The sequence below is a fragment of the Tasmannia lanceolata genome, unplaced genomic scaffold, assembly GCF_043159265.1.
Source record: "Tasmannia lanceolata isolate RefF3 unplaced genomic scaffold, GAP_Taslan_0.1 ptg000037l, whole genome shotgun sequence".
NCBI classification, from domain to species: Eukaryota; Viridiplantae; Streptophyta; class Magnoliopsida; order Canellales; family Winteraceae; genus Tasmannia; species Tasmannia lanceolata.
Window position 1 is genome coordinate 46,516,479 of NW_027518714.1, and position 16,134 is coordinate 46,532,612.

At 39.3% G+C, this 16,134-nt stretch overlaps 1 protein-coding gene across 1 annotated transcript in view; it reads left to right on the top strand.

Annotated features, from left to right (window-relative positions):
• Positions 1 to 15,169, top strand: part of LOC143862700 (uncharacterized) — a 38,821-nt gene extending 23,652 nt beyond the window's left edge. The window contains exons 2-4 of the mRNA XM_077373773.1: positions 14,351 to 14,431; positions 14,517 to 14,594; positions 14,763 to 15,169. Of these exons, the coding sequence (XP_077229888.1) occupies positions 14,351 to 14,431; positions 14,517 to 14,594; positions 14,763 to 14,847 (244 nt within the window). The 3' untranslated portion in view covers positions 14,848 to 15,169. The remainder of the gene's footprint in view (positions 1 to 14,350; positions 14,432 to 14,516; positions 14,595 to 14,762) is intronic.
• Positions 15,170 to 16,134: the final 965 nt, after the last annotated feature.

A 16,134-nucleotide genomic window follows, 5' to 3' on the forward strand; every position in this document is an offset into this window, starting at 1 on the left:
AATGACAGGAGGGTAAAATACCTCATCCTTTGGGTGTTTTTGTAAAGTGGGTATGGCTTTCTCTACAAGCCACATACATAGACCATTGGATTAAAGAGATGAGGTGTAGGGTCTAGATTAGTTAGAACACTTTAGGGTTTTAGGGTTTCTAAAATGGAATGTTTGTGGAGGAAGTAGATCAAGGGTGGAGATCACCCAAGGAAAGGAATATGCCACATAGATGGTTAGGATTAGAGTTAAGGATTTAACCCTATGTATAAAACAAAGAGAGTTCTTGCATGAAGGAGGAGGCCTCATTCCAAAAAAAAAAGAGAGAGGGAGAAGAACCCACAGCCACCACCTAGCCTCTTCCCCAAAACCGATTTACCCTACCCACAGCCACCACCTAGCCTCTTCCCCAAAACCGATTCTACCCTACCCACAGCCACCACCTAGGCTCCTCCCCAAAACCGATTCTAACCAAACCCACCATCAGCCAGCAAAAACCCATTTAAAAAAAAAAAAACAACCAGCACCATCTTCTCCGGCAAGCCTATCCCCTCCCACCTTCTTCTTCTTCCCCTCCTCTCAACACCTAACAAAAAAAAAAAAACCACACCTCCCAAACCCAAAACCCATTTTCGAAAAACCCACCTCCTCCATCTTCTCCGGCATACCTCCCCGCTGCCACCACCATCAAACCCTCATAGCCACCCATCATCATCTCGAAAACCTACCCCAACCCCCATTAAAACCGCCCATCACCACCACCACCTCTACCATTTTGTATTTTGTCTGCAAATCCAAAACCCATTTTCAAAAAAAAAAAACAACCACCCCCATCTTCTGCCATTTCCATCCCCATTGAAACCTACCACAACCTCCACCACAACCCACCCAAACCGCCACCTCTACGGCTCCACCATCAAGCTTCTCCACCGCCACCCCCTCTGTCACCCAAAACCCATAAAAATCGAGAAAACAGAGGAGAGGAAAAGAAAAAAGAAGAAGAAGAAGAAGAAGATCCACCTCTCCCTCTCCGGCCGCGCCTCCCCCTTTGCCTCCACCAGCCACCACCACAACCACCCCATTTCTTCTCCTCCACCACCATCGGCACCACCACCATTTCTTATTTTTTTTAAAAAAAAGAAAAACCTCCAAACCCAAAACTCCACCACCGTAACCACCTCCATCTCATCCACCTACCCACATCAAGCCACCACAACCCACATCAGCCCACCTCCTCCACTTAGATCCTCCACCCACATCCCTTTTTTTTTTAAGCCACCACCGCACCTCCATCTCTGATTTTGCGATATTTATCGCAAAAGAAAAAGAAAAAGAGAGAGAGAGAGAGAGAGAGAGAGAGAGAGAGAGAGCAAAAAAAAGAGAAGTAAGAAAAGGAGTCCCTCTCCGGCGGCCTTGCCGGATTTCGGCCGAACCTCCACCGTCGCTCTCATCTCTTCCCCTCCTCCCATCTTCCACCTCCACCACCTTCTTCTATCCCCATCTCACCTTTACCCCATCTTTGCCGTCACTTATACCCCCCAAAACCCAGTTACAAAAATCATTTTTCAAAACAGAGAGAGAGAGTAAGAGGGATCCATCATATTCTTCGGCCTCTTCTCGCCGGTGCCGAATCTCCAACCTGCAAACCCTTGGGATCATTCGGCTCCGGAGCTTCGTCCGTTCTCACCAATGGCTAAGATCTGAGGCATTAGAATTGCAAGGTTTCGATCATCGTCTCTAATCGTTGCCAACCACATTTCATCAACTCAAGTAATCTTCCCAGATTATGATCTAAATAGAAATTGTATTTACTATGAAGGCCCATTTGGATACGTTTATGGTGTATTTGGGTTTGGAATTGAGTTGTGAACACAAAGTGATTAGATCCACCAGCTCCTGTTGAGGGAAGACAAAGAAGTAAAATGCTGGATCTGTGGGTTTCTGATCACTTGTTTACAAGGCACATCCGGAAATCCAAGTATTCGATCCGAATTCAAATTGCAACATAAAAGGGCTATGAATGTGAGAAATCGAAATCAAAATCCTTTCGGCAACCGAATGGACCCTAATGATGTTAAGTCTGTGATTTGCTTTAATGCCATCAATTTGGGTTGCTTGTATTAAAATGAAATTACAAAATTTTTTAGAGATAAGTTCCCCTGTTTGATCTTTATCTCTGAATTTTGTCTCTTTCTTGGTTGATTTTGTTATTTTCTCATCTATTTGGTTATGAGTACTGACCGTATTCCAAAGCGTGATTTGAGTCTTGATTTTGTTTGTCCAAATGTTTGTGATCTTGAATTGTCGTTATCTTTTATGAGAAATAGTGTCATGATGATTATATAGCATCAATTGGATTTGTCTGATATATATTTTTATTTTATTTTTTGAATTAATTAAATGGCTGCCCATGTCTAAATGTTAGTTGTTTTGTAATACGATTTGCCTTCTTCCAATTCAGTTGATGTTGTTTTCAGCAAATGTTTGAAAAGAATGATAATTTTCTTTAAATTCAGAATGACTAAAAGTGGATGAGCATAGTGTGTATGCGGGTGCGTCATTATCAGTGCAGTGACTCAAGTACTTGCTTCTTGTACTTGATTCATTCAAATATTTGTCCATATTCCCATCCCAATCATTAGGATACATAGATCACCTGTCTTTCATGTGGTTGGTTAGCTGATGTTATTCATTGAAACTTAACTTGGACTGGTAGTTGCCCTCACTATATCTTTCTTCGCAAAGGCGATGAAGGCGATAGCCCAAGCCATTCTTTAGAGGGATTTACCCGGTCGGGGTAGTACCCCCCTCTTTTTTCTTCTCTTTCTATAGACTTGCATAGTCTTTAGAAACCTTTAGAATTTCTCATTTTCATTGCAAAGGCGATGAAAGAGTTATCCAGAGCCCTCTTTTAGGAGACAATCTGTGTCTCAGAAAAATCAAACCCCTTTTGGAGACAGGCTTTGTCTCATCGGCCCTACTTACCCTCTCTTTTAGGAGACTTGCCTAGTCTCATTAACACCACTTCTTATCTCCTTTCCTTTTAGGAGACTAACCTAGTCTCATTAGCACTCCCCTCTTAGGGTTGTGCACTAGGTGTCAGTCTTTCTGTCTCAAGAGTCAGTCCTATCATCATAGGGGTTGGGATTCTATCCAACTTCTCATCAAATCTGGTATTTTTCTATTCGCTCCTGCAAGGTATAGGACGCTGTCCAACCCTTACAGAGTTGTTATTCTGTTCATTCCCCCGCAAAGCATAGGATGCTGTCCGACCTTTGCGGGATATCAGGAGTCTACCCTACCCTTATGATGATAGGATTCCGTCCTCTTGTGTCAAAAATTAAAAACACTTCAAAACATCAAAACTCTAAAAAAAATCTCGAGTCATTAGGGTGTAGTTAGGAAAATCTGGTCCGAACTACGGATAGCTTGATCCCTAGCTGAGGGGTACGTAGGCAGCTCAGGCGTGCAGCTGGCATCCTGAGTTCAGTCACAATTTCCACAATTTCCACAATTTCCACAATTTCCACAATTTTCGCAACTTCACAACTTCACAACTTTCACAAATTTCAAAAACTTCCATAAGCTTTCAAATCTTCCCAAAATACAAAAATTCTTCAAAATAACCTTGCAAACAATTTTCAAAAGATCTTCCCATAGAGTTAGGAGTCTGTCCTAGGCGTTTGGGGTGTCTTAGAATTAGAAGTCTGTCCTGATCTTGTGGATTTGTCATGCCTGGTCGTGTGAGTGTCCCTAGAGTTAGGAGGCCTCAGTTCGTGGTCGGTTAGACACTTAGTCGAGCCGATGACTAGATTAGAATGCACTTAGATAGCCCATGGTTTTCCTTAGGACGCACAGCCTAGTCGCACATAGGGTGTAGGGTCCACTTGCATTAGTTAGGGCATATAGGGAGTCCTAAAAATTACCATTCACTTGAACTTAAGTAATGGCGCAAGAAGCTTTAAAAACTAGTCAGGTCTAGTTGATCGAGTCTAGGATAGCGGTCCTAGAAGGTTAGGCATTGTAGTTTAGCATAGGTCGCCGAACTACGTTGGCTCTGATTCTTCCCGAGGCCGGGATACGTAGTGCAGCTAAGGTGGATGGCCATCTTGGTCCGAGTCAATTATCGCATTAGAGTCTAGAATTTGTCATATTGTATGCTGTGTTTTCTTACTTTCCTGTACAGATCCTATACTTTTAGCTGTAGCACGCATGTGTTTGTCCACCAGAACATAGACACCAATTACGCATGACACTCATAATCTAGCTATTCTTAGGTGTCATGACTTTCATGTCCTTTTTGTGTGTGCTTCTTGTTCATCTCCGAGACATGCATGATTAGCTAGACGTTATCTCAGGGATATTCGTTCCCATTTCGCATGATTTTTGCCCAAAACTCTTCAAAGTTAATAATAAATGGCATAAGAGACCAGGTGCTCGCACTTGGGCGAGTTGGGGGCGCCTAACCCCTTCCCCATTCGTCATCAGGCACGGATCTTTTATATCTCTGGTTATCTGTTTCGACAGAGCACAGCATGGAATCCAGGGCCTACTTCCCTGGATGGCGACTCTTTCTTCGTTTAAGGTGTGTCTCGGATCCGGGCTAGTCCCCGAATCGAGAGGTATCTCACTTTACATCGCCGCTCATGCTGTGAGGGGCACTCTTTCGAGAGTTCCTTGGCGGAGCTCTCCTTCACGTGGATGATCCCGAGACTCGCGTGGGGGCACGTCCCCCCGCCTCTCTCGGATCGGGGTCCACAAATATTGCTCACCGAAAGGACCCAATTTTAAAAGTTTATATTTTTGAAGTTTGACCACAAATACTTTCCATTTTTAATTTTTTCCTTTAGGGGTAAATCAATCTGAGGGTATTTTGGTCGCGTTTGGATGTCCAACGGTCAAATAGGGGCATTTTGGTCCGAAAAGTTATTTTCCAAAAAATGGTCCGATCATGTGTAAGGGATGAACCATAAATGTCAAATGGGTTGGGTCCATATATAGAATGTTGAATTTAGAAAGATTTTATTGATTTTTTACGGAAAAACCTGAAACCCGTATGAAATGGCCATTGGGCTAAAGCCCGCAAAGATGGAGCTCATGTGGGTTCACCCATATGAGTCAACCACCATGGTAGGCGGCCCATATGGTTGACCCACATGAGTTGAGCACCCAACCTTGATGATGTCACAATGGTGACATCATATTTGTTAAAAGAAAAATAAAAAGAATAAAAAATAAAAAGAAGGAAAGAAGGAAAAGAGGAATGATTGCTTAAAAAGGTTTTCTTCCAAAGAAGCAATGTGGAATGAGAGTAACATGTCTTGATTGACAAGAAATTAAGATTGGAATCAAAGCCAATTTGGAAACAAGAAAGAAAGAAAGCAAGAGGGGAAAATTGGAAACAAGCCAAAAAGGGAGCTCTCACATTGGAAATTATTATTTCTCTCTTAACCCTAGCTTTTTTGTATAAAAATCAAAGCAAACAATCCTAGAAAGATTGGAAAAAATCCAAATTCGTCCTTTTTCTTTATCCTCACAAGAAAAAAAAAAAAACCTCTTCTCTCTTTAAGTGTGATCTCTCTCTCAAGTGTTCTTCACAAAAGGAATTCTTGAATTCATTCTTCTTCTCCAAGGCATCACACAATCAAGGATTATTGGAGTGTTCTTTCGATCCCTTTTTAGCGTATAAAAGGGTTGGACAAAGCGTATATCTTGAATCACCAACCCTAGAGACAAGGATCGCGATCAACGGTAAGGATTCCTCATCTTTGTGAAGTAGAAAAAGCATGCTAGGGTTTTAATTATAATGGATCAAATCAACGAGTTTTTCTTTGAAATTCCAGTATGTTATAATATAGATTATGAGTTTTCAAAATCCAAAATTTGATCCAAAAATTGATTTTCCTCCATTTAAAAATGGTTTTCTTTTGTTTTTATTCAATATGGATTTAAATTAGATTATGAAAGCAAGTGTTTGAAAACATGGTTCTTTTTAAAAACTGATATTTTCTGAGTTTTATATAAAATATAAAACTACTGGAAACTTAATTTCCAACTGCAGTTCGGCCGTTTTATTTTTCATTCTATTTTTCAAAGAATAACCTCGAAAATGGTTATTTCTTGATGAATGGAGCCAAAAGTATATCAAATCATGTCCCAATTTAGTGAAAGTTTGTTCCAGTAATTTTACAAGGATTTTAGATCACCCAAAAAATTTCATATTTTTTGGAGTTTATTTAATCGGATTATTAATTATTTTAAATTTCGGCTATTTTTAATAAATACCAAATGGTTTTAAAAATTGATGAAACTTTCCAGAATTAAATATTAATAATAAATGAAGGTTTCTATTGAAAAATATTTTAAAACAAATATGGTTTTTACTGTTTTCTAATCACTTCCCCGTTTTACGTGCCATAATTCTTTTTCTTATTAAATTAATATATTTTCAAATTGTTTTCTTACAAACCAGTAACTTTGGTTACTGGAATGTTAGAGAAATATTTTCAATTAATTTTGCAAAGATTTGATAAGGTTTTACAATTTATTTTAATAAACGGGTTTTAATGCCTAGGAAACAAATTGATCTTTTCTATTTAAAAACCAATTTTATGGAGGAGATTTAATTTTTAAGTTTTGAAATTTCAATAAAAATTTATAATCTATTATATATCTACTGAAAGTTTTTATTTGATTTTAGGATACCATTAGGTTTGCTTTTTAAGTAATTCTTTGGTTTCATCTTATTTTTGTGTGAATTTAAATGGGCATCAAATCGTAATAAAAATCCATGAAAGTCAGACAGTAGTCTAATCTCATGATTATCTTTAGACTATAAGAGTTTAAGTTGATTTGAAATTGAGACGCTATAGGTTGCTGTGCTAATCTATAATCTGATTTGAATTTTGAAAAAATCGAAAATTGATATCTAATCTTAATGCTAATTCATGCAAATTTTTCATTAAAATTTAATCATCTATATCTTTATTCTGTAAAAGTTTGGAGTAATTTAAAATTGATATGATATAGGTTACTGTTTTAATCTATAATCTGATTTGAATTTTAAAAAAATCAAAAATTGATATTAAATCTTAATGATAATTCATGAAAATTTTTTGTAAGCCACAATCATCCATATCTTGTTACTGGAAAATTTTCAATTGAGTTAGAGTTCGATTGCTTATGGTTAATGTCTAATCCTAGCAATCTGGTCTTAATGATATTAAATCACAATTTAATAGCAAATCAATACAAAAGTCAGTAAAAATCTCCAAAAAACCTTAACTTTTCATCATAAATTTAATCCCTAACTTTTTTGAAATAGAAACCTTAGGGTTCATAGATTGGCTTTGTAAATTGGCTATTCTGTGACAATTTAACTGCCGATATCGTAACCATAATCGTATACTAATTGCGATTGATCCAGCATAATTAGAGTGCGTAAATTATAGTATGATATTGGCTCCGAGGTCCACTGTCCACGGAAATCCTGAGAATATGCCAGGCAATAAGATACTATAATTTACGTGCTAAATTATACAAGGGTTGAGAGCACGATTCCCTTCCATGGTTGTGATTCGAGGCTGAAACTTGCGAACCATAGAGCCTTTGGTATTCCTTAGATATTTAGGAATCGAAAATCTTCAGAAATCGAAAATCATCAAATTCAACAAATTGAAGTAACTCACTCCATGTCTTTCGGAATCGTTGGATTGCGGTTTCCATCGTAGGAACCATTAGAGCCCCATTTAGGAACACTTGTGTCATGTTGTGTCCTAAGTTTTAGGGAGTCCTAGAGTTAGGAGTCCAGCCTCATTACGGGCGTTTGCTATGGATAGCAACCGTGCCATAGATCTAGTTACACTAGTCACCTCACTTTTTCCCTAGGACAAACCTAGTTACCTAGGATGTAGGTTAACCTGCATTAGTCTAAGGGACGCCTTGCACTTAGATAGGACCATGTAGTATCTTAGATGAAGTCCTAGGATAATAAAATCTTCAACTTGAATTAAATAATTTCTCTTAAAACTGTTGAAACAGTCAATCCAGTCTAGATCGGTGTCCTAGATGAGTTAGGCATAAGTAGCTTAGTTCAGGTGCACCGAACTATGTCGACTCTGATCCCAGTGAGGCTTGGGTACGTAGGCAGCTTGGATGCTTGATGGCATACCAATCACGAGTCGGCCCCATACATAAATGGTGGGGTTTTGTATATTAGTTTTTTTTATAAATTCTTAATTAAAATATGTAGAATTTCCCTCAAATTAGCATTTTAGAAGAACTTTCACTTAGATTGAATTCAAACAAATTAAAAAAATCAAGATACACATTTAGGAATTACATTGAAATTATATCTTAGGATGCATGTCACGTAGTTCGCACATTAATATAGAGTTAAATGAGCCATTTAAAAGAAATTCAAAAGAGTTAACTTTTGGAATTGAAGACCGATTATCGGGCAGGAATGGTGCATGTGGTGGTAACTCCCCATACCTTCCATTCTCGTAACCAGGTAACGAGTCTAGATTTCTGGTCAATTATGGGTCCTAGATCCCTCATCTAGGTGGCGACTCTGTCACTCTCTTTTGTGTGGAATTCGGATTGCCTTAGTGATCCCAAGTTCACGGAAAAGATGAATTAAATCACACCTTGCTAGGCCCGGCAGCTTACCCCTGCCTTTATGGGTACTGGGTTGCACGTTTGTTTGCACCCTATGGCTTGGTTGTTGCCTGCTTGGTTGGATAATTAAAATCAATAATAAAAAGCACACGCCATTCGCGTGGGTACGAGAGACCAAGAGAGAGCGTGGCGGCTCGCGCCGCAACCCTCTCGCGGGATCGGGTCCCACAGAAACGCAAGCTAACTTCTAGAAAACAAATCACCATTGAATTTTTAGGGACGCGCTATTCGAATATTCAGGAACTGAATTAGAAAAGAAAGTATTAGGTTTAGAGAAATCTGAACCAAGAGATAGAACTGAAATTCCACTTAGCAACCCAAGAGGGGGTGAATTGGGTTTCTTTTCACTTTTTAAGGATTTTGAAAAATTTAGATTGCACTAGTTTTAGATTGAATAGGAAATCAAAAATAGTATTTAAAGCAATAGTGAAAAGCTTACCACAAGAGAAGAGGTGAAGAGACAAGGAAGCTTTGACACAAGGATTTTTATAGTGGTTCGGTCTTAGCTCAAGACCTACTCCACTCTTCTCAAGTTACTCTCCTTCAGGATTCCACTATTTTCTCCAAGGAACTTAAATACGGCGTTCCTTCCGCCTTGTACAAATCGAGCTTCACGCTCCAAGGGTCTTCTACGGCGCCCTTCGTACCAAATACAAAGAAGATGAAATGAAAAAGCTTGCTTGCCTCTAGATAGGCTAATTTAAAGTAAAGCTCACTCACTCTCACAAGAACAAGATGAACAAATGAAGGTCCTAAGGTCTCTCAAGAATAATCTAAGGTAAATGGCACAAGAGAGAGATGGAGAGTGAAGATCTTCAAGAGAAGGAGAATAAATGTCTTTTAGTGCTCTTGAAATCTTTGTAAACTCCTTAGGTGGTGTTCCAAGAGTCCCATGGTTCCTATTTATAGAGGAGAAAAAAATACACACTTTTTGAGCTCCCCAACGGTCTTCTCGGACTCCGGGCTCGGAGCTCCGAGCGTATTTTTTTTTGAACCTAGAACAATTCTCGGAGTTCCGAGAAGCCTACGACAACAGATTTTTTCCTATATATTGGCTGTTTTCGTTTGGGCTTTTGGAACTTTGATTTATCAAGTGAAATGGAATGTCATGAGGGTCCAACAATGTTGGGACACCACTATGATCATTCACAAACCCATTAAGTTCAAATTAGTTTGATTTTAGATCTCTTTTGTGCCATGGACCTAGATTAAACATAAGGACCATTTACATTCTAAATTTACTTGGTCTTCGATCTTGTTGGCACCTTGTAGAGGCCTTGACATCTCTTCACTCAACTCCACTGATGCTTGAGCCAAGCTTGAACTTTTGTGATGATTACCATTCTTGTTAGGCTTGAGTTCAACCTTGTCTTTGACTACCTTTGAGATGGTGATGCCTTCTTGATGTCTTTGATATCACTTCGAGCTTGAATGAATTGCCATTTGTCATGCACTCTTGAAGATGCTATGCTGTGAACATTATAACTTTGCCAATGGAAATCATTAGTGTATAAAGCCTTTATTTTATAACAAATTGAGTTTGTTAATCATCAAAACATTTCAATGGGAGTACTTGTTGAACCCTTGGGCTAACAATCTCCCCCTTTTTGATGATGACAAACATAATTTGTTTTAGGGTAGGAGCTCCCCCTTTAGGGATGAATAAAACAATTTTGGGCTCCCCCTAAGAGTTTGATTTTATTGAACATGTAAGGCATTACTTTTAATGATTGAAATTTGATTGCAAAATTATAAGCATAGAGCTTTGCTCCCCCTTAATATATGCATTGGGAGTTAAAATATTCTCCCCCTTTTGTCATCACCAAAAAGGTGGAACAAAAGGAAAGAGTGAAGGTGATAGCCAATGAGACAAGTGAAGTGCAAAGCAACAGATAAAGCAGGCATAAGACAAGGTATGCAAGCAAAGAAATAAAACATTGAAGCACACCACACAGTAAACCAAGGAGATATATATATATATATATATATATATATATATATATATATATATATATATATATAGATGCTGTGAAATGGCATACATAAGAGTTTATACAACCGGGCAACTGACATAGCATTCATGACACATCATAATAGTGACAGAAGTAGATACACCGAATACATCCCAAAAAGATCCAACTAACTAGAGAAGCATCTAGCTAAGGGGATCCATATAACCAACAGATAATATAAACAGATAGATAAGCCTAAATGATAGCAAAATAGGATCCATCATCAGAGAACAAGAGCCATCTACTGCTGCGGAGGAGGCGGTGGCTGATGAGAAGAGCTGCCCGACGCCTGGCCCCACTGATCACTGGAGATGTAGCGATAATAAGCGGCCCACTGGTCATCAACATGGGTAGTCAAGGTCTGGAAGCGAGCAAAAATCTCAGAGTCGACATGGGTAGACAGCTGCGCGAACTGTGAGGCCATGGATCGCTCAATAGCCTCCTGCATGTGAGCCAAATCTTGGCGAGTGCAGAACTTAGATGTATCCTGTGATGGTGGGGGTGCTGGTGCAGCCTAGGCCTCGGCTTCGTAGCCGCCTCCATCGTCAGAATCAACGTCAATTGCGGCTTGATTAAGAGCCATGCGGTTAAAGGTCTGATCGTCAAACGGGGCAGTCGGAGTCATGGTCATTTCTCCATCCAAGGTGATGCCAAAGTGACGGAAGACACGGGTGAGGACCATGCCATAGGGCAACGAAAAGCGGTAGCGGCCAGGGGTCTGAAACATGTAGCGAAACATGATATACGGCAGACAAAGCTGGCGGCCCTCTAGGATGCTGTAGATAAGATAGGCCTCTAAGGGTCTGAGGGCTTCACGCATCCTAGCACGAGGGATGAAGATGTGGTACATGAAGTTGTGAAGCATGCGCGCAACCGGAATGAGGTTGGCGGATTGGATGGGCATATTTGAGCGGTAGCGCCGCGTAATCCGACCATAGACAGTGTCATGATCGATATCATCAAGTGAATGTGTCCCATCTTCCGGCCAGAAATAGTGTGAGAGGCCATCAGAGCTAATCCCAAGAAGAGTGGCAAAGGTGTGATAGTTGAGTTTGATGACTGTTTTTTTGATTTTGGATTCGATTTTGAAGAAGAAAGGAGAAATGGTGAGATTGGCATAGAAGAGACGCACCAATCGAGGGTATACTGGTTCATTGAGGCGAATGATGGGTGTCCAACGAAGGGCATCAAATTTGGCCTGTAAATCAAAATGTTGAAGGATAGGGGGATCAATGTACCTGCGGGTGAGGATGCCCCTAGTGCCGACGTCAGCCCAGAGTTTCTTGGCCTTATCCCCAGTGAAAAATGAGTTGGGCATAACCTCGGCCGCCACAGCCTTCGCCTTCGCCTTCTTCCGAGAAGGCCCTTCTTCCTCGGGAACTTCTTCAGGAACGTATTCGGGATCTGCAGCTTGGGTGGAGCCTCCAATGTTGAGATTTTTGGTTTTAGGAGGCATGGTGAGAGAAAGATGTGGGTGGAGAGAAAAATAAAGAAGAGAAGAGAGCCCTAAAATGAAAGAAATTTGGAGAAATAGAGAGAAATAGAGAGAATTAGAGAGAAATAGAGGGAAATAGAGAAGAATAATGGTGTAAAAAGAGAGAATAGCCCTAGAATGGAGGAAATTAGGAGAAATGGAGAAGGGAAGAAGGAAAGAACGAAAAAGGGGTGAAATTCTAGGGTTTGAAGAAGAAAAAAAGGTCTTTAGGAAGAAGAGAGGGATTTTGAAGGGAGAAAAGAGTTGTGGAGGAAGGTGTAGGGAGAAAAAGGAAGAAAAACAATGAAAATGGAGGTAGGGTTTTAGGAGAAATGGAAGGAAGAGGGAAAGAGGAGAGAAAAATAAGTAAAAATGAACCGGGTCCAGGGGTTTTAACGCTCCTGGCCCGATTCTCGGAGCTCCGAGAAAAATCTCGGAGTTCCGAGAACACACGCATTTTTATTTTATTTTCTACTGGACCAAATCTCGGAGTTCCGAGAAAATTTTTCGGAGCTCCGAGAACACCTGGACGAACTCTCGGAGTTCCGAGACATTTTCTCGGAGTTCCGAGAAACGTTCCAGGAGCCCTCTGTCCCTTTTCTCGGAGTTCCGAGAATTTTTTTTTTAAAATCAAATCAAACCACACACCCAAATCAAACCAAATCACACACACGCACGATTTTTTTTCAACAAAGGCTTAGTGCTATTTCTATTCCGTACAAATCAAATCAAACCACTCACACAAATCAAACTAAATCACACACACAACACAAAATTTTTGATAAAAACAGAGTATAAATACACAACATACACGATTTTTTTACAAAGGCTTATTGCTATTTCTATTCCGTATCTTCACCTTCTCCTGAAGAAGAGATGGAAGTTTGTGAATTTTGTGAAAAATTCATGAGGCAGAGATGGAAGTTTGTGAAGTTTGTAAAAAAATTCATGAGGCGGAGGAATATGAGGTGGAGGAATGCAAAAAGGCTCGAACAACTTCGTTGTTAGAACTTTCTACAGATGTTCTACTGTTGATTGGGTCAAATCTCTCTCCACTAGATCTTTTTCGCCTATCTTGTGTCTCTAGGCTGAATCTTACCCGTTGACTGTTCCTCATCTCGATCTACAGAAAATACTTTGTCTTCACCTTTTACGATCCTATTCACAAGGTATGTCAAGGATGTATGCAAAAGATAACAACAGACTTGGAATACAGTACTGTGCATTGTTCCAAAGAGGGATGGTTACTAATGTGTCGAAACTCCACCTTCTTCTTCTTTAATCCCTTCACAGAGGAAATAATCAACTACCACTTTTGATTCATTTTCATCCCCTTCGTCGGATCACCTTTTCATCTTCTCCCACTTCATCAGACTGCAAAGCTTTTGCCATTGCCGTCCTAAGTCCTTTCATTGTTGCCATCTACACATGTTCTCGCCGGTATACCACTTGGGTACTTGCAATATCTTTAATAATCATCAATGGTTTTATACATCTAATTGCAATCTGATTTTCTATGATAGTATTTTCTATATTTTAGGAATGAATGGAAGTTTGGGGATTTTTTATCCCATGAAGAATGCTTGGTCAGTTCTTACCATGGCTACTCCAGAGAAAGACGTTCCAAAAAGCTCTTGGGAAAACTTACAAAACATGACTTTACAGAATTTCTTGGTGGAGTGCAGTGGAAAGCTCGTGCATGTGTCCGCTGGTGATTTGGGAGGATCAATTCATATTTTCTGCTACAATAGTCATAAGATGGTTTGGGAAGAAATCCACAGTTTGGAAGATCAAACGTTGTTTCTTCGTCGTCACACATCTATTTCAACAACCATGCCGGTGTAAGGAATGAAAAATCACATTGTTTTCCCTCGATATTGCCGTGAAGATCGATGTGTCCTTTACTCTGTCAAGGAAAGTAAGTTCTACCGGAATACAAATTTCTCCAATTCTCCAGAGTACGTTTACAGAACTTGGCTTGAACCCCACAGTTGATGACGGGCTAACTCAAGATTTTATACAAAGATCTAAATGATCTTCGCCAAAGGATTCATACTCGTGTTTTATGTTGTGTTATATCGATTTAACATTCAATGATGTTGTTGCTAGACTATCCCTTTGTTATTTCACTCTTTCATTGATATATGATATTTTTCATTGATATATGATATCTTGATTTCCTTTTTTTATCATGCAGGTTGAGTGTTATAAGTATTGAATATTATGCTGGATCTTACTTAGACTTTGGGATGAGTGACATTTTGAGACAGTTGAAGGGGTGATCTTATTTCATCTTCTTCTTTTTTCTTTTGTTTTTGCACTTGATGGCACTTCCTCTTTCATTGATATGTATGGTTATACAGGAGTCTCTCTTTGGTCAAAGACGTACAATATGCTGCTCATCAATCTTTCCTCAATATAATGTGCTTTTGTGGCCATGAGTGAGTACTTCTACTGCATACATACATCGTATTGTTTGTACAACATAAATATCCTTACGTAGGACATGACTTTACACAACCCATTGTTACTTCTTGAAAACTAAACTAATGTTGCTTCTTGACCATATTCTTCTATTCTCAATTTCTTTTAAATTTTTTTTCTTGAAGGGATTTTGATGAGAACTTGCATAAGCTTTCTAGAAGTATTGGAACTCAGAGGCATCAAACCCAGCACCACAAACTTCTTGCATGAGTACATGATCATCAAAGATGGCAGAGAATACTTGATGTTGCTAAAGAACATGAAGAAATCCACCACACAGTAAATCCTCAATACAGTTCAATTTTGCCACTTAAGTATGGGATAAGAAATGATGTTTTATGTCTTCTTTGCTTTGGAATGCTACAGTATCATTTTCATGTCATTTAGGAACAAGATTAATTACAACTAGGATCTTAAAGAGTTCCTAGAAGAGTGGCTTATACGAGTCTAATATTTTATCGAACTGAAAAGGTGATTCTTCCAGTATTTCTTTCCGACTCAAGTTGCATTATGATATCCACATTGTAGTTGGTTGAGCTGTCGTAGTAGTTCAATCTCTTCAAATTCAATTGCGGCCTTTGGATGTTTCTTGGCAGCAGCATCAGCATCAGCTACCATTGTATTAATTTAAATGTCAAGTGATTGCACGTGCAATGCACAAAATTTTAAGAAGCATTAGTCATAACTTCAACTTCAGCTAACTCTATCAGTGGAAGTTCGAAACTATCTGGGTTTCTTGCATAGTCTGAAGGGGCTTGATTAAAATTTTAGTAAGGGCCCGTTTGGATGCCGAGAAGATTTTGATTTGGAATTCTCACATTTACAACCCTTTTGGCGTTGACATTTGGATCCCGATCAAATCCTTGAATTTCCAATTCAGCGACTGACAGTGAAAAAAATCAGATTTCCAAATAAGCTGTGGAAATAAGAAATTGGAAATCCACTAATTTGGGAGTTTCCTTCACCCTCTTGGCTCCTCAACCTCTCCCCTGCAGTAGGAATTATCCTCTTCCCTCTCTGTCTCCCTCAACATGAGCTGGCAGATCTATTCATTTTGTACTTAAAACTCAATTCCAAATCCAATTACAAAATCTGAGGTATCCAAACGGGCCCGAAGTGAATATTTGCCCCAACTTAGGTTTTATTCTTTTTAGAAACATCCAGAAAGATGAATTAACTAAGATTGTAATCTTCAACGCTTCACTTTCTCCGCTTTTCAGAGCAGGTGAAACAGGTGGAAGAGAATTCAACTGAGCAACTCCGCTTCATTTTAGAAAACACAACTTTTTAGCAACTTATAGTTAGTATTTAGAGAAACGGGCAGAACAGGCTAGTGGCAAAGAGACCATTCACCTGATTTTTTTATTCATTTTACCATTCTCTGAAACGAGAAAAGCGTTGTTTCATATTTTGTTTGTTTTGGATGGTAATCCTAAATTGTCAAAATGCCAGAAGTATGGTTAAAGTAGGAGAAAAATGTTCAGTAGATAAGTACTA